The sequence below is a fragment of the Sorex araneus genome, chromosome 2 (genome assembly GCF_027595985.1).
Source record: "Sorex araneus isolate mSorAra2 chromosome 2, mSorAra2.pri, whole genome shotgun sequence".
Lineage (NCBI taxonomy): Eukaryota > Metazoa > Chordata > Mammalia > Eulipotyphla > Soricidae > Sorex > Sorex araneus.
In genome coordinates, this window is record NC_073303.1 from 33,443,097 (window position 1) to 33,465,748 (window position 22,652).

At 51.6% G+C, this 22,652-nt stretch overlaps 1 protein-coding gene across 1 annotated transcript; it reads right to left on the bottom strand.

Annotated features, from left to right (window-relative positions):
• Positions 1-756: 756 nt before the first annotated feature.
• ABCF1 (ATP binding cassette subfamily F member 1) lies at positions 757-20,688 on the bottom strand. The gene is made up of 25 exons (XM_055128251.1): positions 20,543-20,688; positions 13,746-13,792; positions 13,459-13,548; positions 12,794-12,923; positions 12,632-12,669; positions 12,430-12,546; positions 11,822-11,896; positions 11,432-11,554; positions 9,616-9,711; positions 9,162-9,284; positions 7,901-8,001; positions 7,729-7,814; positions 7,095-7,234; positions 6,860-7,008; positions 5,980-6,063; positions 5,762-5,886; positions 5,459-5,571; positions 4,932-5,103; positions 4,778-4,852; positions 4,618-4,688; positions 2,465-2,497; positions 2,217-2,385; positions 1,779-1,843; positions 1,605-1,677; positions 757-1,470 (listed from the first exon to the last, which is right to left on the bottom strand). Exons 1-25 carry the CDS (start codon positions 20,613-20,615, stop codon positions 1,304-1,306), a joined length of 2,535 nt encoding a protein of 844 aa, XP_054984226.1. The 5' UTR covers positions 20,616-20,688; the 3' UTR covers positions 757-1,303.
• Positions 20,689-22,652: the final 1,964 nt, after the last annotated feature.

Consider the following 22,652-nt stretch of genomic DNA (forward strand, 5'->3'; position numbering starts at 1 on the left):
AAGCAGAAACAAAACAAAAAACATTTCTAGGGACTGGAGAGATAGTCAAGGGGGTAAGGTGCTGCCAACCCTGGCTCAATCCCTGAGCAACCAACCCTGGCTCAATCCCTGAGCACTGCTAGGTGTGGCCAAATAGTATTTATCATTCTTTGTAGGGCCAGGGAGACAGTGCTGGTGGTTACGCTCCATGCCCGGCACTACAGGGGCTCCTAAGCATTACTGAATGTAGCTCTGGAGACACCGTCCACTGTACCATCACCAATGGCTAAGTAGAGATCTGAGGCTGTGATATGGCTCAGTGCGGGGCACACTTGACTTGCATCTGAAGCCCTGAGTTTGATCCCTGACACCAACGGTGAAAAACCACCAACACAGATCTAAACAGGTACAAAGTACGCGCTCACCCTTCTTGTCTAAAGGCTTGGCAAAAGGAGAGAGACTCAAAGGGCAAGCACAACTACAGAGCCCGAAGGTTAGCCTCACCTGTATTGGAGGAAGAGAGACTACACACGCTAGAGTAAGAGAAAGCAAATCGAGGCCAAGAAGTTCTGGCCGGGGCGCTGGAGAGATAATATAGCAGGCCAGGGTGCTTGCCTTGCAACCTGGGTTCGACCTCTAGCACACCACATGGCTCCCCGAGCCCTGCCAGGGGTGATCCCTGAGTCAGAGCCAGGAGTAAGCCCCGAGCACTAGGCACTGCCCAAAAACAAAACAAAAAGAACAGTTGTAACCACGTGAATCTCAGAAGAGACAGGGTGGCAGCAACTCCTTTATTTCTTCCCCTTGTAAAGGGAAATTCAAATTGAGCAGCATTCCATTCTTGCCCCCCAGGACCCCCACTGGAGGAGACTGCAGGTAGTGAAGTAACTCTCCTCCATCTCCGAGCTGTATCAGTCGGTCAGCGTTCGATCCACCAGAAAAGGAGCACTTCTCAGAGCCCAGGGAGTCATCAGCCTACAGCTCAAAGGTGGACCAGAGGCAGGTTTCTGATTGAGCTGTGTGAAGACAACTAGTCACATAAGTGCCTCAGTGTCACCCCATAATTCAGAGTCCCTCTATTTACATAGAGGAGATGTCAAAGATGATGCTAGCTCAGTCTTCTGAAGAAGTGGACATCATGTCTTTCACAAACACAACATCAAACTGGCGTCTGGGTCACGTCAAGACCCTGTTCCACCTTCATGTGCCCAAGCAGTGGCTGGGTCAGCTGCAGAACTGAGGCAGCTTCCGAGTGGAGAGAGGGAGACAAGGAACTTCCAGGCCACACCAGCTTGTCTTTCTGGAAACTTGTAGGGAGGAACGTTCACTCTCGGGGCCGGTTGACCATGACTTCGCCCAAGGCCTCCAACACCTCTCGCTTGTAGTCCTCAAAGTCCCCATCAATCTGACTGACACTCTGCTCCTCCACCACCCACAGCTGGCAGTTGGTCTCTGTGATGAGCCGCGCATCGTGGCTGACAACGATCACGGCTTTGGAGGAAGATGGAGAGAACAGGAGCAGAGAGGAAGAAGGAAGAGAGGGTCAGAACGTGGAAGGGGCTCTAGTCGCAGGGACTAGAGCTTCCTCCCAGAAAGGAGTGGGGGTGGGCAGAGAGTTGACTTACCCCCCTTGTATTCGTTGATGGCCTCTCCCAGAGCGTCGATAGACTCAATGTCCAAGTTATTGGTGGGCTCATCCTACAGAGCAAAAGCATCAGAAATCTCTCTCGCTGTCATTCCTCTTTCTACCACCCCTGCCCCAACACACACATAATACATGCAGGGTCCAGCTCACTCACCAAGATGAGGACGTCAGGCTCCCGACAGGCCAGTTCTGCAAACACAACTCGTGCTTTCTGCCCACCTGAAATAGAGGAAAAGGTCCATCCTCACGCCTTTAGTCGCCCTATATTTGTTCATTTTCATTGGCCACCCCCAGAAGTGCTCAGGGGTCACTTCCAGCTCTGCACTCAGGAACTATTCCTGGTGGTGCTCAGGGGACTATGGGGTGCTGGGGACTAAGCCCAGGCCGGCTGTGTGTAAGGCAAGTGCCTGACCCTCTGTACTATCTCTCTGGCTCATGCCCTACGTTTCTGCAGATAAACGCTGATCGTGCGTGGCTCTGCATGTACTGAGGTCACCCACAGTCCTGCGTTCTCTCTTTCCTGCCCACAGAGAGCTTTAGGTGGACGGTGGAGTACGGCGGAGAACACACTCTCCATTTCCCACAGCGGTACCAGAAAGTTTGCAGATCTGGATGGTATGGGCGTGACTCTCGAGGCCAAAGCGGCCCAGACATTTCCGAGCGTCCTGGTAGGGCAGGTTGAAGCCCCTCTGCAGGTACTCGGTGGGCGTCTCCTCCATGCGCAGCTGCTCTGCGTACTGCTGGTTGAAGAAGCCAATTTTCTGTCCAAGAGGAGAGAGCATGGTCAGAAGCTGTACTTCGTCCTCTGGTCTCATTCCCTAATTCCCACAGCCAACTTACCAGCCGGTGGTTCTTTCTCATTTCCCCACGAGTCTGCAAAGAAGAGAAGCGAAAGAAAAGGTGCTGTGAGCCAATCCCGATATGTCTGAAGAAGGAACAGTATTAGAATCATGCTAGGAACACGTTAATGTAAGACCAGGACACTAATGTAATGAGTCCACACCTAAGAGATTTGAAAACTGGGGCAACAGGATCCATTGTTCAGAAGAATGGAGGTGGAGAGACAAAGAGAAGACGGAAACTGATCACAATTCAAGTACTGTAACTGTCACTGTCATCCCGTTGCTCATCGATTTGCTCGATCGGGCACCAGTAACGTCTCTCATTGAGACTTATTGTTACTGTTTTTGGCATATCCAATACACACGGGTAGCTTGCCAGGCTCTGCCAAGCGGGCTCCATACTCTCGGTAGCTTGCCGGGCTCTCCGAGAGGGGCGGAGGAATTGAACACGGGTCGGCCGCGTGAAAGGCAAAAGCCCAACTGCTGTGCTATCACTCCTGCATAATTCAAGTACACCCCCACTATTTTTGGTGTTGGGGCCATGTCCGGTGATATGGCGGAGTTATTTCTGGCAGTGCTCAGGAGACCACTGAAGGTGCTGGGGAATCGAACCTGGGTCTATCATGTGCAAGGCACACCTGCTGGACTACACCCAGCAGTGCTCAGGACTTACACCTGGCTCGAAGGCTGTGCCAGGGATGGACCTGGGACGGCTGCAGAAGACCACCCCTTCTGTGCAGTGGGACCCACGACAGCACATTCCCAGGGCTCTGCTTCATATGGGAGTTAAGAGACCGAGTGTGGGAGAATCGAAAAACACTAGGCAGTTATTTTCTACCTTTTAGGCAGGAGGAAAGGGCCCTTTCAATCCTTTCCTGGAGGAAGTACAGATGGGCATAATCCCTTTATTATTTGGACCCAGGATCACATCTGGCGGTTCCCCGGGAATCACACCTAGCTCTGAACTCAGGGATCACTCTTGGTGGGCTTGAGGGGCCCAACGGGGTGCCAGGCATTGAAGCCAGGTCAGCTACGAGGAAGGCAAGACCCTACCTGCTGCACTTCCGTTCTGATATGTTTTCATGTAGCCAAGTAATACTTGGTGATGAGGGTGTGTATGCGCCTTCACACCAACTCCAATAATCGCGGCCCTCCTTCTATCCTGGGCCTAGACTGTTCTCCACACCAGGGCTTCTTAAATTCTTTCCACTTGAGACCCAATTTGCCGGAGATAAAACATGGGCAAGTGCTGCCAGATACATTATGCATTTGAATTTGAACTAACTTTTGGTTGTTGTATGTTCAGAAACCTTTGTCAAATCTTTCACCACCCCCACATTCAGTTCGGCAACCCCATGTGGAGTCATAGCCCACAATTTAAAAAACCTGGCTTGGGGCCGGAGTGATAGCACAGCAGGTAGGGCGTGTGCCTTGCAGCGGCTGACCTGGGTTCAATCCCTGGCATCCCATATGGTCCCCCGAGCACTGCCAGGAGTAATTCCTGAGTGCAGAGCCAGGAGTAACCCCTGAGCAATGCTGGGTGTGACCCAAAAAGAAGGAAAAAAAAAAAACTGGCTCCTGGGCCAGAGGGGTAAAACAGCAGGAGGGCACTTGCCTGCCTGCAGCCAACCAAGGTTTGGTCCCTGTCATCCCATATGGTCTCCCAAGCACCTCTAGGAATAATTTCTGAGCACAGAGCCAGGAGTAACCCCTAACATCGCTGGTGTGGTCTAAAAACCAAACAACAAAAAACGTGTGCCTTGCACTCAAGGTTTGATCCCCAACATCACATAGGGTCCCCTGAGCCCCTCCAGGAATAATCCCTGAGTACAGAGACAGCCCGGAGTATGCCCTGACCCAGAAACAGAGCAAAACAGAACAAAACAAACAGGAAAAAAAGAAGAAAAAAGAAAAGAAAAGAAAAGAAAAGAAAAGAAAAGAAAAGAAAAGAAAAGAAAAGAAAAGAAAAGAAAAGAAAAGAAAAGAAAAGCTAAGCTTATTGTATCCTCTTGGGATCGTGACTCCTTTCTGATGGGAGCGGTAAGCACCTTCGGCAGGGGGATCCCTGCTGGAACTCAAGTCAAGTCACGTTGCCGGACTCCACGTGCCCTCCTGGCCCACACCCCCTCTCCCCGGCCCCCAGGGACTCACCGGTGTCAGCTTGCCCGTCAGCAGCAGCAGCAGCGTGCTCTTCCCCACGCCGTTGGGGCCCACGATGCAGACTGCGAGAGGGAGCCAGGGGTCAAGGAGGCCCCCGGGAAGTCACCCCGAAGCTGCCACTCCGCACCCTGGGCCCCCTGACGCTACTCACTCCGCGAGTCCATGTCGATGCCAAAATCCAGGTTCTTGAAGAGTGCTTTCTGGCCCTCGTAGCCAAAGGTCACGCCTGAGAGCAGGGAAAAGGAGCTGACATTCTTTGCAGGCCCCTGAACATCCTGGCGATGGCGTGAGTCTGTGGCACTTACCGTGCAGGCCCAGCACGGGAGGGCTGAGCGGCGGCGGGTCGGGGAACGTGAAGCGCACGGTGTACTCCTTGGGGCGCTTCAGGAGCTCGGGGGCTTCCTGCGACTCCTCATCCTGGTTCTTTCGCCGGCACTTCTGCTGTTTCCTGGTCAGAGCCTCCTTCGTTTGCTTCTCCTGAGGAGGAGAGGGGAAGAGAGAAATCGTACCTTTCTTTCTTTTTTTTTTTTCTTTTCGCTTTTTGGGTCACACCTGGCGATGCACAGGGGTCACTCCTGGCTCATGCATTCAGGAATCACCCCTGGCAGTGCTCAGGGGACCATATGGGATGCTGGGATTCGAACCCGGGTCGGCCGCGTGCAAGGCAAACACCCTACCCGCTGTGCTATCGCTCCCGCCCCGAAACCGCACCTTTCAGAGCAGCCCGTGAGAGGCACGCTGCTGTCCCCAGGACGCGCCCAACTTTCCCGCTGAGAAGAGAGACCCCCCTCCAGTCAGGAGGGCCCCCTGCCCGCGCAACACACACACTCACCGCCTGCTTGGTGGACTTGCCGCCCGCCTTGAGCTCCTTGAGCTTCTTCTCCTGCTTCTCGTACTGCTTGAGCAGCTCCTTCTGCTTCTGCTGGTACATCTTCTTGAAGGTCACTGGGCAGCAGAGGGCGAAGACAGCCGTCACTCTCCCTGCCCCGGCAGAGCCTGACCCGTGGCTCGGGAGGGAGCATCACTGAGGCCCCTTCGGGGAAGATCCCACTACGGCCACGTCCCTGCGGGTCCTTCCACCCAGGCCTTCTCCAAGTCCTGTCACTTTCCCTCACTCGCCACCTGTTCTACTCACTGTAGTTGCCCCGGTAGTAATGAAGCCTCTGCGCGTCCAGGTGAATAATATCTGTGCAGACATCATCCAGGAAGCCCTGGTCATGGGAGACGATGAGTAAGGTCTTCCGCCAGCCCTGGAGGTAGCTGAATTATACAGTGTAAAAACATCACAACGGTCAAGTTAGGGTTAAGCCAAGGGAAATGGGAAATGGGGTGGAGGTGGGGGGAGAAACTCACTTATTAAGCCAGATGACAGCATTGAGGTCCAGGTGGTTAGTGGGCTCGTCCAACATCAGCAGCGTGGGCTCCATAAACAGTGCTCTATAGCGGGGGCAGCAAAATATAGGGTGAGCAGGAGGAGACCCAGGATCTGAGAAACCTCACCTAGGTACAGCCTTCAAGAACACGGCCTCCAGTCTCTCCCAAGAAAAGTCCCTGTGCAGGACACACTAAGAATACACCACTAGGGACTGGAGCGATAGCACAGTGGGGAGGGCGTTTGCGTTGCACGCAGCCGATGTGGGTTCAATTCCCAGCATCCCATATGGTTCCCCGAGCAATTCCAAGTAATTCCTGAGTGCATAAGCCAGAGTAACCTCTGTGCATCGCTGGGTGTGACCCAAAAAGCCAAAAAAAAAAAAAAAAAAAAAGAGCACCACTAAGAAACCAGAGAAGAGGGGGCTGGAGCGATAGCACAGCGGGTAGGGCGTTTGCCTTGCAAGCGGCCAACCCGGGTTCGATTCCCAGCATCCCATGAGTACCGCCAGGAGTAATTCCTGACTGCAGAGCCAGAAATAACCCCTGTGCATCGCTGGGTGTGACCCCCCCCCCCAAAAAAAAAAGAAGCCAGAGAAGATTCTGGGGTCAGAACCATTGCCCTGCACGAAGTCGAACAGAGTTTAATCCCCAGCACCGAAATAGTTCCTGGAGCCCTGTCAGAGTAAGTCCTGAGCACAGAGCCAGGAGTGCTCCCTGCGCACAGCCGGGTGTGGGGGCAGCCAGAGAAGACCCTAAGTCTGACAGAGACAGGAAGTTGGCTTTCTCTTGGTAGAGGGGAGAAGGGCAATCTCTGGGTGGGTTGAGCCTGGAGAGGAAGGAGAGGTGGAGAGCGCCCCACCTGGCAAGGGAGACACGCATGCGCCAGCCTCCTGAAAATTTTTGCGTGGGTCGATTCTGCATTTCAGGGTCGAAGCCCAGACCAGCCAGGATTCGCCGGGCCTTGGCCTCCGCAGCTGCGGCCCCAGTAGCCCGCAATTCCTCGTATACCTGGAAGGAAGAGAGGAAGACGCATGTCCAGAGGCCCCAGGGACCCCCAAATCTTGAAACCTTGTCCTCTATGCCATTCGCTGTACCTTCTCTAGCCTCTCGGCAGCCGTGTCATCCCCCTGCTCCAACTGTCCCTGGAGTCGACGCTCCTCTTCCAGCAGCTTCAACCGCTTGGTGTCAGCTCGAAGGACGGCCTGGACTGCGGGGGTCTCGTCTGCCACCACCTCTGCGGGGCCAGGCAAACAGTCAGGTCGCCCCAAGCCCAGAGCTCCTACTTTCTCAGCCTCACTTTGAACTTGCCTGACCCGCCTCGGCTTGGTGCTCGTACCAAGCAAAACGCTCTCCAGACAAGAACGTAACTTGGTGGTAGAGCGGATGTCTCGCCTGCAGGAAACCTGGGACCCCAGCACCACAAAAGCAAACAAGCAAACCACGTGTTACTGAGTCCCTCACCCCCCAGCCACACCCAGCAGTGCTCGGGGCTTACTACTGGCTCACTCCTGGCAGGCTTAGGGGTCATATGGGTCAGCGACGTGCAAGGCAAGGGCCTTACCCATCGTACGGTGGCTCCGGCCCTCTCTCCCTCCGACAGCACCCACTTGCCAGGCCCCAAATGCCACAGCTACATTTCCTTCGATCCTGGCTGGCTCTGTCCCCAGCTGCCCCTCCTCTCAAGCCCCTCGGTCGCACCGCCCCACCAAGTCCCACTGCTGGCCTCACCCTGCTCACACAGCAAGACATCAATGTTGGGAGGGATGCTCAGGGCCCGGTTGGCAATGTGCTTGAGGAGAGTGGTCTTGCCCTTGCTGAGGAATGAGAGCTATCAAGACCACGCCGCCGCCGTGATCCTCCCCACCCCCCCTTCTGTCCCTCCAGCCTCGCCTCTCCTCACCCGTTGGGCCCCACGAGCCCATAGCGGCGACCAGCTACGATGTACAGGTCTGCATTGACGAACAATTCTTTGCCGTGGGCCGAGATGCTGAACTTCTCCAGCTGCAGGCAGGGAAAGAGCAGCACAGGAGGGCATGAGAACGCGCCATTCGTATAGGTGCCACAGCTTTCTTTTTTTTTTTTTTGCTTTTTTTGGGTCACACCCGGCAATGCACAGGGGTTACTCCTGGCTCATGCACTCAGGAATTACTCCTGGCGGTGCTCGGGGGGCCATACGGGATGCTGGGAATCGAACCCGGGTCGGCGGCATGCAAGGCAAATGCCCTACCCGCTGTGCTATTGCTCAGCCCCGTGCTACAGCTTTCTTCCCGCAGGGACGCCACCAGGAACTGCAGTGTCTGGCACGGGACTGGCCATGGGGGCACTTCCTTTCCCATGGCCAGTTCCCCTCTCTGTCCTGAGACCTCCAAAATCTTCTTTTTCTTTTTTTTTTTTAATGTAGGAGTACTGCTATTTATTCAGTCACTGACTAAGCAGACTAAAGCAGGCATGGACTCCACGACCTCCCAAATGTTAAGCCCATCTAGTCTCTCCAGAACCACTTCCTTTTTAGTGTGAACATTTTCACATTTAAAAATGAGAAATTTAAAAAAAAAAATTTTTTTTTTTGTTTTTTATTTTTCTGGCTGAAGTGATAGCACAGCGGGTAGGGCATTTGCCTTGCACACAGCCAACCCGATTTCTCCGTCCCTCTTGGAGAGCCTAGCAAGCTACTGAGAGTATCCCACCTGCATGGCAGAGCCTGGCAAGCTACCCGTGGCATATTTGACATGCCAAAAACAGTAACAACAAGTCTCACAATGAAGATGTTACTGGTGCCCACTCGAGCAAATTGATGAACATCGGGATGACAGCGCAGTGCTACAGTGCTTGTTTTTAGGCCACAAGCAGTAATGCTCAGTGGTAACTTCTGGCTCTATGCTGAGGAATTACCTTATGGGACGCCAGGAACTGGCCCTGGGTGGGCTACTTGCAAGGCAAGAGCCCTACTTGCTATACTATTTCTCCAGCCTGAATTTGTTATCTTCTTTCTCAAGCTGAGAAAATTCAATGTGTGGAAAATGCCTTCAAGCATCTTTCCCCAGACTAAGAACATACTTCCTTAGTTGCCTTAGTTGGCTTCCTTAGTTGGCTACACAGATGAAGAGAAGAAAACCGAAACTTATGGGCAAGTTAGCTGGAAGGGACCCCTCAGACATTACCTTGATGTCAGAAGCATTTTCGAGCATGGCCTGGCGGGAGGACACCTCAGCTTGTGACACAGAAAAGTCATTTTCAGCAGCATTGGCTGCTTTCAATGAAGCTACTTGGCGCTCATAATCCATCTGAGAAGAAAAGAGGGAGAAGTCGAATTCAAATTCACTTTCTGCCAGTTTTCTATTGCCATGATAGAGCCTTACGGCATTAAGCACCTGGACAAGGTTTACAGAACCCAATTCTTTGCTCATCCCAATTGTTTTATTTGCAGTACCCTCAAAACTCCGCCATATCACTGAATTCACAGAGATGAAGTATAAACAATAAAAAAGACCAAATTCTCAGGGCGAGGATGTGAATCAGCAGCTGAGTACTTGCCGTGCATGTGTGATACCCTGGATCTGTTCCAGCAATTCCAAGGAAACAATGACCCTAACCACAAAGAACACCCAGTCTCACCTGTTTCTTCAGCTTTTTCTTCTCCTTTTTGCTGAGGTGAGCATAAGGATCATTGGCCTTAGGCTCCCCCTCTTCCTCCTCTTCTTCCTCTGAACCCTGAAAGAAAATGAGACAAGTTTAAAAGATAATTAAGGGAAAGGGTGGGAGAGTACAGGGGTAGGGCAGTGGCAGACCCAGGTTTGATACCTAGCACCCCTTCAGATTCCTCCAGCCCTGCTAGGAGTAAGCCCTGAGCACAGAGCCAGGAGTAAGCCCTGAGCACTGTTGGGTGTGGTCCCTAAACAAAATATTCAGGGACCAGAGAGACAGTAGAGGTGTTAAGACACTTGCTTTGCATGGGGCAAGTTCAATCCCTGATCCCCAGAACATGGCCAAGAGTGACCCCCGAGCACTGCAAGGTGTGGCCCAAATCCCCCAAAACTCAGGTTTCCTATTACCCAACCCCCAGCTTTACAGGCAGTTCCTTAGCCAGAGTCCCGAGTGTGTTGGCGGGCCCGCCCTAACTCTATTCTGAGCCCTGGTCCCTAGACAGTCCTTTGATACTTTATGGCACCAGAACAGCAGAAAATAGGTGGCATGAGTATGTGATATAAAGTGTAACAATGAATATGTATGTCTAACCAAAATACAATAAACCTAAGGTGCAATAAATGAAACGATTCTTTTATTTTGCTTTTTAAGGCTGTGCTAGTCAACTAATGGCACCAGGGCCTGGACTGATGCTTGGGGAGACCTGAGGTGCGGGGGATCAAACCCAGGCCTCCTGCACGCGAAGCATGTACTCCAATGCACTGAGCTCTCTCCAGCCCCTAAGCTGAGGACTGTTTTCCTCATGAATCAAATGCATTTCTGTGGGTTCCATTGTTAATACGTAAAGAGAATGTCTAAGGGCACCTAAGATTCAGTGGTAAAGTGCTTGCCTTGCAGGTGTGTGACTCTATCCAATACTAGCACCACTAAAAAGGGGGGCCTGCAAACCCTAACCTGCGGCCCTGGCAGAAATGTACAATTTGAAAGCATTAAAAGGTAGAGGGGGACAGAGAAATCATTAGTCGAGTATGCATGCGATACAGAGATGAAGTCAGCTGAGCCCTAAAACGTGAGGTCCTCAAGGTTGGGGTGGGGAGGGCGGGGGAGCAGCAGAGCCTCCCACTGGCGCCTTCTTCCCGACCTCACGCTGTTCTCCTCCCCTCCTTGCTACTCCCCATACTGATCACTGCAGGCTCTGAGCTCATACAGCTGCACTTGGCCGTGTCTGGGGGATACACCCCAGCTTACACCAGGCCCGCAGCATAACCCAGGTATGAGCTATACTGGGTGAGTCACAGTCCCACCTTCCAATGCCTGTTTCTGCACAGCTAGACAATAAAGACGACTTTTTGCATTTCTTTTCTTTTTGGGGGCTGGCGGGGGCAACACCCAGCAGTGAACAGAGATCACTTCCGGTAAGGCTTGGGCGATCATGTGTGGTACTGGGGACCGAGCTCACGTTGGCTGCGTGTAAGGAAAACGTCCTACTTGCTGTGCTCTCTCTCTGGCCCTGAGAATGGGTTCGACATTTCAAGAGAACTGCTAAAATACATTTTGGGGGAGGATGACTGAGGATATAGTTCAGTAGCAAGAGCACAAGCTTTGCATCCCTAAGGTTCTAGGTTGGATCCCTAAGTACAAAAAAATTCTCACATACCGTCAGTATGTAAGATCCACACAACATGCATTCACCAGGTTCGCACACCCCAATAAAAATAAGTAAGCCCCAGTATGTGGCTCATGAGGCCGAAAGCTCCCCCAGCTTTCTGGGAACATTGGAACCCACCTGCTCTCCCTTCTTAGCCTTCTCCTTTCCTTGCTTGGCTGCGTCCTTTTCTTTTGTTATTTCTTCTTCATCCTCCTCCTCCTCCTCCTCTTCACGGTCCAGAGCAGCAAATTTATTTGGAGGCTAGCAGGGAAAAGACAGCCAGTTTGCAAAATATTTGATTTGGGGGGCTGGAGAGATAGTACAAGGGCTAACTTGCTTTGCATGCAGCCGACCACAGTTTGATACAAGTACTGGTCAGCGCACAGAGGACCTCAGATCACAGCCTGAGTGGCGCCTGACCCTCTGGCCTGGCCGGCTGGGCGTCACTGGGGCCGCCTCGGAGCCTCCTAAGCATGGCCCCAAACTCTATTCCCAGGACCCAGCACCCTCCCGCCTATACTCCCTCACCTTGGCCTTCCCCTTGGACTTCTCTTCTTTACCCTTCTTGCCTTTGCTCCCAGGCTGCTGTTCCTCGGACACAGCCTGGAAAAGACACAAATGTTAATTTGCTTCTTATCAGACCTAGAGAGGTTACTGAGCACTGCTAAGGAAGAATGAGAAGCAGGGGATCCTGATCTCCAACTGGAGATGAGACAGTGAGAAATCAACTAGAAGTTAGCAACCCTGAAGAAGTGCGAGTCAGGCGAGTGGCTAACATGGGTGGGTAGCACAGACACTGGGAAACGTCCTGAGCAAATCTTGGAAGGGGTAAGAGAAAAGAGCAAAGATCCTAGGAAACACAGCACCAAGAACAAAGGCTTGGCACAGCCTGAGTTCAGCAAGATGCTGAGACGTGTTCGGGTTGACCTCAAAGGTTTACACAGAGAACCCTACGAGAATCCACAGAGATCCAGGTAGAAGAGTAAAGATTGGAAGTTCTCGGTTTTAGATTTTCAACTTAATTGCAACAGAAGCACCGTAAGTTTCCAAGAGATGAAAGTAAACTGCCGATTCTGACCCAACTAGCATCCCGGGAGCTCTCATCACGCTGTGAGCGGCAGAGCTACGACTTTCACCTTATTGATCCGGTTCTTCTCGGGCTTGGCGGGCTTCGGAGGAGGTTTTTCTACTGCCGCCTCCTCCTCCTCCTCCTCACTCTGATCTTGAATCAGTGCTGCAAAAACATTACCACCCTAGAGAATAGAAAGGTCAAGGAGGTCAGTGGGAAAGTCAAGGCTGTGCCCTGGAACCTCTATCTACCACAGGAACAGCTCTTACCTTGCTCTTCCTCCCTCCTCGGGGCACTGGGGCAGGCACTAAAATGACAAGAGGTAAGGGTAAGCGAGGCAAGAGATTCACAAGGCCGCGCTCCTCACTGGAAGGCGCCTTATACTTGTCGAACTGTCATTCCAGGCGGTCCTGTCCCCAGATGCCACTTACCCTCATCCTCCTCATCGCTGGCTGGCACCGAAAGCTTCTTAAGACGTTCCATGAGCTCTTTCTCCTCTCCATCATCATCCACATCCTTCTTTCTCCTGCCTTTCCGTGTGTCTCGCTTCTTTTTTTGTTGCTGAAAGCAACACAGAACAAGAAGTGACACCAGGGCCCCTGCTACACCCCTCAATCACCCATAATTGAAGCATTCATTCATTCATTCATTCATTTTTTTTTTCTTTTTGGGTCACACCCAGCATTGCACAGGGGTTACTCCTGGCATATGCACTCAGGAATTACTCCTGGCGGTGCTTGGGGGACCATATGGGATGCTGGGAATCGAACCCGGGTCGACTGCATGCAAGGCAAACACCCTACCCGCTGTGCTATCACTCCAGCCCCACATTCATTTATTCATTTTTTTTTTCTTTTTGGGTCACACCCAGCGATACTCAGGGGTTACTCCTGGCTCTGCACTCAGGAATTACTCCTGGTGGTGCTCAGGGGACCATATGGGATGCTTGGAATTGAACCCGGATCGGCTGCATGCAAGGCAAATGCCCTACCCGCTGTACTACCACTCCAGCCCCACATTCATTCATTCTTCATGAAGCAATAAAGTTAGTGATCCCCAAGCACCTCTGAGGACTAGTGGGTCCTCATACTTGTACCTGCTGCTGCTGCTGTTGCTGTTCCTTCTCTTTGAGTACCTTCTCCTCCGCCTCAGCCTGTTTGTCTTCTACTGCCAGTTCTTCAAAGAACTAGAAGTCAAATGGAGAGACCAATCAACCCCTCTGGGCCGCAGACAGGCCCACCGACCCTCCGCACTATCTTCATTCGCTTCTTCTCTTGATAAGCATTCACTCTTCCCTTAGATCAGAAGGTCTACCCCTTTCCAAATGCCTTATTTTCTTGGAAACATTCAGTCATTTTACATCCCAAATGTTCATTTTCTCACCGTCTTTTTGGTCTTCTTGTCCTTCTTTCCTTTCTTCACCACTTTGTCTAGGAGGTTAAGCAGACATTGTGAATGTTTATCTTGAAGTAACAAACACTGATCTCCCATGCAAAGCTTAGTGGCTGCCACCATCTTTTTTACTGTTTTCCTAATTATCATTCCCTAAACCTTTGTTTTTCCACAAGATAGACAATGGTCGTTTGGTCTACAGTGGCAGTGAGCAGAGAGAAGTAGAATTCATAGGAAAAGTTAGTAAGGAAAGTAAGAGAGTGTCGAGACAAATCCCCATGGTTTTTGTTTTTTTTTTTTGCTTTTTGGGTCACACCCAGCGATGCTCAGGGGTTACTCCTGGCTTTGCATTCAGGAATTACTCCTGGCGGTGCTTGGGGGACCATATGGGATGCCGGGGATCAAACCTGGGTCGGCCGCATGCAAGGCAAACGCCCTACCTGCTGTGCTATCACTCCGGCCCAAATCCCCATGTTTTTAGCTGGCAAAGTAATTAAGCTAATGATACCAGTAATGAGTTCAAGATCTACTGGAAATGGATATCTCTTCCCATCCTAATTGGGGGTAAAAACAAGATAATATATATTCCACTCATGGAACCTGCTGGCCAAGTAAACAGAGCTGTCGGTATAAGCAAACTTCTGGGTCTATATGCCACCATTCTGCACTTATTACATTCCAGCACTAATCACAGTGCACTATAACGTAGTTAATAACGGTGTCTGTTTTTCATCCTAAAGACTGATCTTTCTGTTGCTGAGCAACACCCAGCAGTGCTCAAGGACCATGTGGCACCGAGGAATGAATCTGGGTCGGCTGTATAGAAGACTAAGTGTCATTCCAGAGTGATAGTACAGTGGGTAGTGCTCAAGCCTTGCCAACCTGGGCTTGATCCCCGGCATCCCCTAAGACACCCCCTGAGCACTGCCAGGAGTAATTCCTGAGTGCAGAGTCAGGAGTAACCCCTGAGCATTGCTGGGTGTGACACAAAAAGCCAAAATAAAACACAGAAGGGAAGTGTCTGACACCCCGTACTATCCCTCCAACCCTTCAGGTCACTCTCTAGGGAGCGGAGATGATATGGGGGTTAAGATACTTGCCTTGCATGTGGCTGACCCTGGCTGACCAGTGCCACATGGTCTGCCAGGTACTGCCAGGAGAGCAACCTCTCAGAACAGAAAGCACGTAGTAGGAGCACCACTCGGTGTCGCCCCAAACCCCCCAAATCCACAGTACTTGAATGACTGCTTGTACATTTGCTGTTTTATTTTGGGGCCACACCTAGCAGTATGCAGGGCTTACTCCTGGCTCTGTGCTCAGGGACCACTCTTAGCAAGCTCTGGGGACCATATGGGTGTCACTGACTGAATTCGGGCTGGCTCTGCGTAAGGCAGAACCCTACCTGCTGCATGACGCTCTGGCCCCCAAACAGTTCAGCTTGTACTCAAAGGACAGAATAAAAGCCAATGCACTGACTGAACAAATTCCACATTCCCCCCGTCCCTGTTTCCCTAAAGGCAGAGGAGAGGACTGTTCTAAATCTCCCGTTTAGTTCCCCAGGCCTGACTGCTGTACTGTCTCTCCAGCCCCTGATTTAACTCTAGACATAAAAATGAACAGAAGAGGCCAGGTGTCAGGAAAGCCACGCTTTCTTCTTCCTTCCTCTAACATGCACCTCCGAATTTTTAGGATACCACTGAAGTTGTTCTGAACTTCAAAGCCAAATGAAACACTTTTCTTAACTTTACAGCTTCCTCCAACTTACTGGTTCCTATCTCTGTCTTCTCTGAGTCCTAGAGCACAATCTACTCATGCCCCCCAATCCCCTTTTTTTCCCCGATTTTTGGGTCACAACCAGTGATGCACAGGGATTAACTCCTGGCTCTGCACTCAGGAATAACTCCTGGGGGATGCTGGGAATTGAACCTGGGTCGGCCGTGTACAAGGCAAACACCCTACCAGCTGTGCCATCACTCCAGCCCCCCACCCGTTTTAATAAAAGGTATATATTTTTCATTGCTATGCTAGTGGTGGTGTCAGCAGGCGTTGACACCATCGGTGTTGTGGTACTTGGGACCATAGATTGAGTTGTGGCGATCCAGGCATTTACCCAGCAATACAGTGCTGTGCTAAGGACTGCACTTGGGTCTCACGCCTGGCTCTGAGCTACATACCTGGGCACTCCTTTTTGTAGTGAAGGCAGAATGAGGGCATACAGGGTCACATAACATCCAGTGATGCCATGGGTCATGAGGTGCCAGGGATCAAACCTATCCCCTTACATATGGAAGGCATGTGCTCTATATTGTGAGCCACATCCCTAATCCCTACTCCTTTGAGGGGCTGGTGGGTGCAGAGGGAAGATCACGCAGAGGTATTTAGGGACCCAGGCAGTGCCAGGTATCAAACCACCCTCTGGCCATCTTCCTTGTACTCCTATTTCTTCTTGAATATAATGCAATCTGAATTGCTTTTCTTTTTTTAGAGGGGGGGGTCACATCCAGCAATGCGCAGGGGTTATTCCTGGCTCTGCACTCAGGAATTACTTCTGTTGGTGCTTGGGGGGGACCATATGGGATGCTGGGGATTGAACTCGGGTCAGCTGCGTGCAAGACAAACACCCTACCCGCTGTACCATCACTCCAACCTCGTAACACTATCACTTCGGCCCCATTATAACTGATTTGGTTATAAGCTAGTTTTTTTTTGGGGGGTGTGTGTGTGATGGTATTTTGGGACATACCAAACAATGCTCAGGGCTTACTCCTGGCAGTGCTCAAGGGACCATATGGGGTGTTGGGGATCGAATCCAGGACACGAGACCTGCTGTACTATCTCACCAGCTCCATGAACACTACTTTTACTGCAACTGCCACTGTCTTTTAATTCTTAAGCCCCTGAAAGTACTTGGGGCCACAATTCCCCCCCCCACAATGCTCAGGGCTTATTTCTGGTGCTTGTGCTCCTGGCCGTGCTCAGGGGATCATATGTGATGCTGGGATCAAACTGGGGGCAATTATTTGCAAGACAAGACCCTTAACCCTTGTATGATCCCCCCAGTCCCCAAACCCCTAAAAGTATTTTCTAGTTCTTATTTCACTTAATTTTTCAGCAACAACTCATACCACCCACTTCCTCACCCTGTCACTTCTCACTTAATGAGTTAAATCAACTGCAGGGATCCTGGGGCTCCTAATTTGCTCTAGTTTCTCTAGGAATCACCTTTTTTTTGGAGGGGGGGGCTTGTTTTTGCTCACAGGAGGCCATATGTAGTACTTGGGGTGGGAAGAGTGGGCAGCCTGTAAGTAGTACCCCTACGGCCGCACCGCCTGGTACGGAGGGCTGGGTGCTTTGCCTTGCAGCAGCTGACCCAGGTTTGAATGTGCTTCTGGGTGGCCCCAGACCATAGTACCCATTTCCTTCGCTTCCTTTCAGTTTATTAAGGTTCTTTTGAATCCCTGTCTTCTGCCCCGTCTTTTTGTCTCAACGTGCACTCTAAAACTTCAACTACACAGATATGTCTTTACCTTCTTTGAGCCTAATTCTGTCCATCCCACCAAAACAAACTGCCTTCTGCCAAACTCCTCTTAAAAGTTTCCTGTAAATCTCTCAGTACTGGGGCTGAACGATAGCACAGCGGGTAGGGCATTTGCCTTGCTCACGGCCAACCTGGGTTGATTCCCAGCATGTCATATGGTCCCCTGAGCACTGCCAGGAATAATTCCTGAGTGCAAGGCCAGGAGTAACCCCTGTGTATCGCCTGTTGTGACCCAAAAAGAAAAAAAACCTCAATATTCAAAAGTATACCTTGGGCCAGAGAGTACAGTGTGTGTCGTACCCATGCTGGTTCAAATTCCCAGCACTGTCTATGGTCCTTGAGCATAGAGCCAAGAACAGCCCTTGGGAACTGCTGGATGTGAATAAAAGCAGGACAGACTTGGGTGCTGGAGCAATAGTACAGACTAAAGGGGTGCCTGCCTTGCCAGGTTTGATCCCCTGCACTCTATAGTCCCCTGAACCGTGCCAGGAGTGATCCCTGAGTGCATAGTCAGGAGAAATCCCTGTGAAGCACCGGTGTGGTCCAAAACCCAAAAATAGCAAAACCAAAAAGCAGACCTTATCCTTTTCACTTCCAACTCCGTAGCCCAAAAGAGACTTCATACTATGCACTGAGTTGTCATCCTTAAATCACCTCCCTTTAGTTTTTTTTTTTTCTTTTTGGGTCACATCTGGCGGTGCACAGGGGTTATTCCTGCCTCATGCACTCAGGAATTACTCCTGGCAGTGCTCAGGGACCATATGGGATGCTGGAAATTGAACTCGGGTCGGCTGTGTGCAAAGCAAATGCCCTACCCGCTGTGCTATTGCTCCAGCCCCCTCCCTTTAGTTCTTAATTCTATCCAAAGACACTTCCTTGGTCATTCTTTTGTTTTACAAAGGGGTGCCCCACAGTGCTCTGAGGTCGCCAGGCTCACACCTGGCAGTGTTGAAGGTGGAAAGGAGCATCAAGTGCAGGAGACCACACATGCCTCACTCCAGCCAGGCATCTACTTCACCCATTGAGCTATCTCAATCTCAAATAATATCTGCTCCCACTTTCTCATTTTTTTCTTTTCGAGGTGGGAGGAGGGAAAGGGCTGGGCCATACCCCGTACAGTGCTTGGGAACCATATACGAAGCAGAGGGTGTCAAACCAGGGCCAGCCATGTACAAAGCAAGCGGTCTTGCATATGGTGCCCCTTTGCTTTACTATCTTATCACCTGTCACCAAAAGCCTTGCCACAGCTTCCTAAATGATCTCTCGGCCTCGACTCAAGTGACTTTGCACTGCCTAGTATAATGAAGGTAGGCGCTTTACCAAAGAAACTTACACTGAACTCATGCACTTCAACGGGTCCTCCGACAATCTTTAAGATTGTACTCCTTAGACAGTAAATAAAGTCACTCTTCATCTTTTTCTTCTTCTTCTTCTTCTTTTTTTTTGGGGGGGGTCACACCCGGCGATGCACAGGGGTTACTCCTGGCTCTGCACTCAGGAATCACCCCTAGCGGTGCTCAGGGGACCATATGGGATGCTGGGAATTGAACCTGGGTCGGCCTCGTGCAAGGCAAACGCCCTACCCACTGTGCTATTGCTTCAGCCCCCATAAAGTCACTCTTCAGTTTCTTGCTTATCTTGTCACACCAGTCACTCAACACTTCCCGGCTCACCTAGGTCTCTACTTTTGCACAATCCTCTTCCTTGCCATGAACTGTTCTCCTTACTAAAGGGTTTCTTTTCTTTCCTTTTTTAAAAAAAGGTTTTGGGTCACTGGGCCACAAGGCTTATCCTGACTTGGTGCCAGGGCTCAAACCTACATGCAGGGCAAGAGCCTTAACCCCTATACTATCTCTCTGATCCCTCTCCTTGCTAATTTATATTGATCCATCAAGAATAAGCTCGGGGAACAGGAGACAGCTCAGTAGCTCAGGCATGAGCCTGACAGGTCCCCAGTACTGCCCACATGACCCAGACTGGTCCTGGCGACACAGCAGCAGTGCTCACGCTCTCCGGGGCACCACAGCCAGGTGTGTGTGTAAACACGGTGGCCAGAAGTATGACCACTGAGCGTGCACATGAACACCACAGTGGGCCCTGGCAGGCATAACTTAAAAAGTGTGACCCCTGGTGAACAGATACAAGTTTGGTAACTAAAGCATGATCCCTGGCAGGCACCACAGTCAAGTGTATGTGACCCCACGTCATCTCAATAACACAGGAAAGGGAAGGGGCAGAAACCAAGCAGTTATTCACTTGCTCCAGTAAAGCTTCGCTGACACTACCTGCCTTTGTAAATCCAATCCTGTCCTTTCTCCCATCTTTTTCTTTTTTTCTTTTTTGGGAGTTACGTCTGGCGGTGCTGGGCTGAGGTTGGGGGACAGGGGACCATATGGGATGCTGAAGACCAAACCTGGGTTAGCTGCATGCAAGGCAAACGCCCTACCGGCCTCCCAACCACAATCGGTGAACCCACTGTCTGATAAATGTTCACTCTATCGTCCTCTTTCAGTGTCTTCAAGCTTGGGAGGATGTATTCAGAGTTTTTTCCTCACCTTCCTAAAGTACACAGTGCTAATTAAGTACATGTCTAGGTGCGGGAAGGCAGTTCAGTGGATGGACACCCATGAGTCCGGGTTTGAGCCCTGCACAGCAGTCCTTGAGCACGGAGCTGAGAGTGGGCACCCCCACCCGGCACCTCAAACCCTAACAGACAAAAACCAAAACAGGTTCCAGCTGCACTACACGAAACCTTAATCCCACTCCAACACTCCAACACGCTGAGTCCAGCTGAGTTAAGAGGTGGCTTATGGAACCGCCTCATCCTCCCGGTGCACAAGGCACACAGTCTCCCGGGGCATACGTGTGCGATGGCACACGAGTGGGCTGGGGCAGATCGAGGCGCAGCTCCCAGATTCCCGGGATCTAGGGAGTCTAATAGAAGAGGGTGGGGCGGGTGATCCAAGGTTAAAGAAGGCCTTTTCCGATTCTCTCCTCCTCTTCTTCGGTACCATATGCTCTCCTGGGTCTCGGTCCAGCACCACCTAGGCTCCCGCTGTCCAGCCCGGTAACTTCTCCCCACCCTAAACTCACTCCCGCGGAGGCACGCGCCCCGGCCCCGTGCACGCATGCGCAGTGGTCCCCTCCGGGCCGGGCCGGTCTCGCGCTGCGTGACCCTCCGCTTCGACACGCGCGTATCCCCCTCTTCATCTCTTTCCTGTCTCTTTCCCTCCCGGCCCACTCGACTCACCTGCGGGGCTCGTGCTCTCTCCGTCCCCGATCCACTCGGGCTCCGGCGGCTGCTGCTTGGGCGCCTTCGGCATCGCGTTGGCAGTTAGGGCTCCTCGGACGGCGCCGGCGCTGTTTCCGCTTCCGGCAGCATGAGGCCGGGGGGAGGCCGGGCTCGCCATGCCCCGCCCCGTCCCGCCCCCTCGCCCCGCCCCCGGCGGGCACGTGCTCGCCGCGCCGGCGCCGGCGCCCGGGGGCGTGGCCTACACTGGCGGGACGGGCTGTAGCATCCCAGCGCTCGGCTCGCTGCTGCAGCGCCTTTAATGAGCCTCGGGGAAGCTGACCCGGTGACAGCGACGCGCATGACTAAGGAATGGACCTAATTACTTGGCGAGCAGGAAGACACACGGAGGCAGTCCCTATTTTTCGAAAATTGGATGCGAGGCGACTTTCTACCCCTTACGTCGGCTTAGGGGCAGAAAGGCGCTGTTCATTCACTCCAGTGTTCTGGGTCTTCTAGAATTGGATTGCGTCCCCTTATCCCGCAGTGCGACGTTGTAATCGAGGAATTTTAATTTAGCAAGGGGAAAACACAGTCCAGTGGAGCTTGAGTTTGCTCTAGGTGTGTGTAGGGAGTGAGTGTGCTGGGAACCAACCGGTACCCTTCTGCATGTGAATAGACCCTGTGCCACTGAGAGACACCCTCAACTTTTGGGATCACTTTTCATCTTTCTTGGGGGGTGGGGGTGGGCCACGTCAGGTGATGTGGGGGGCCTGTCCTGACTCTGTGGTCAGGAGTCGCCATACCATACTCTGGGACATGCAGTGCCAGAGATAGAACCAGGGTCAGACACATGCAAACACCTCAACCTTTGAACTCTCTGTCCGCTTTTTAGTTTTATTATCCTTTTTTGTTCATTTTGTTTTGGGGCCACACCCAGTGCTCTTGGCTTACTCCTAGCTCTGCACGTAGGGATCACTCCTGGCAAGGCTTGGGGACCATATAAGGTGCTGAATGTTGAAACTGGTAAGGCTGTGCAAGGCAGGTGGTGCCTTACTCATTGTGCTCTTTGATTCCTCTTTTTTTTTTTTCTGGGTCACACCCGGCGATGCACAGGGGTTGCTCCTGGCTCTGCACTCAGGAATTACCCTTGGTGGTGCTTAGGGGACCATATGGGATGCTGGGATTCGAACCCGAGTTGGCCGCATGCAAGACAAACGCCCTACTGGCTGTGCTATCGCTCCAGCCCCTTGGTTCCTATTTTTGTTTGTTTTGGGGCCACACCTGGCAATACTCGGGTTACTCTTGGTTCTGCACTCAGGAATTACTCCTGGTAATGATTGGGATACCATATGGGATGCCTGGAATTGAACCTTGATCAGCTGTGAGCAAGGCAAGCACCCTACCTTCTGTACCATCTCTCCACCACATGGTCCCTATTTTTATTTTTATTTATTTTGGAGGGGGTCACACCTGGCGATGCTCAGGGGTTACTCCTGGCTTTGCACTCAGGAATTATTCCTGACGGTGCTCAGGGGACCATATGGGATGCTGGGAATCAAACTGGGTTGGCCGCATGCAAGGCAAACACCCTACCCATTGTGCTATCACTCCAGCCCCCCCTATTTTTATTTTAAATTCTTTAATGTGCCAGTTACGAACCTAGGTCCTCCGTATAAAAGGCATGTTATGGACTCTCAAAACCGAGGCCTATCTCTGACCCTGGGCTCATTTTTTATTTTTCAAGTGTGTGTGTGTGTGTGTGTGTGTGTGTGAGTGGAGGCACACCAGCCATGGGCTCAGGGGCTACTCACTCCCTCTTACTTGGGGTTTACTCTCAGTGAGGACCTCGCAGTACCAGGAATCCAACTGGGTCTTTCACATGATGCAAAGCATGCACACAGCCCTTTAAACTATCTTCCTATCCCAAGTTCACTTAAACAAATAACCCCCCCCCAAAAAAAAAACAAGAGCCAGAGAAATATAGCTCAAAAGTTTGAGCCCATGGCTTGCATGGGGAGGTCCAGCTTCCAACCCTGTCAGTATTTAGTCTCCTGATTACCACTGAGAGCAAACAAAACAAAACAAAAAAAACAAAACAAAATGGGATAGGGACCAGAATAATAGTACA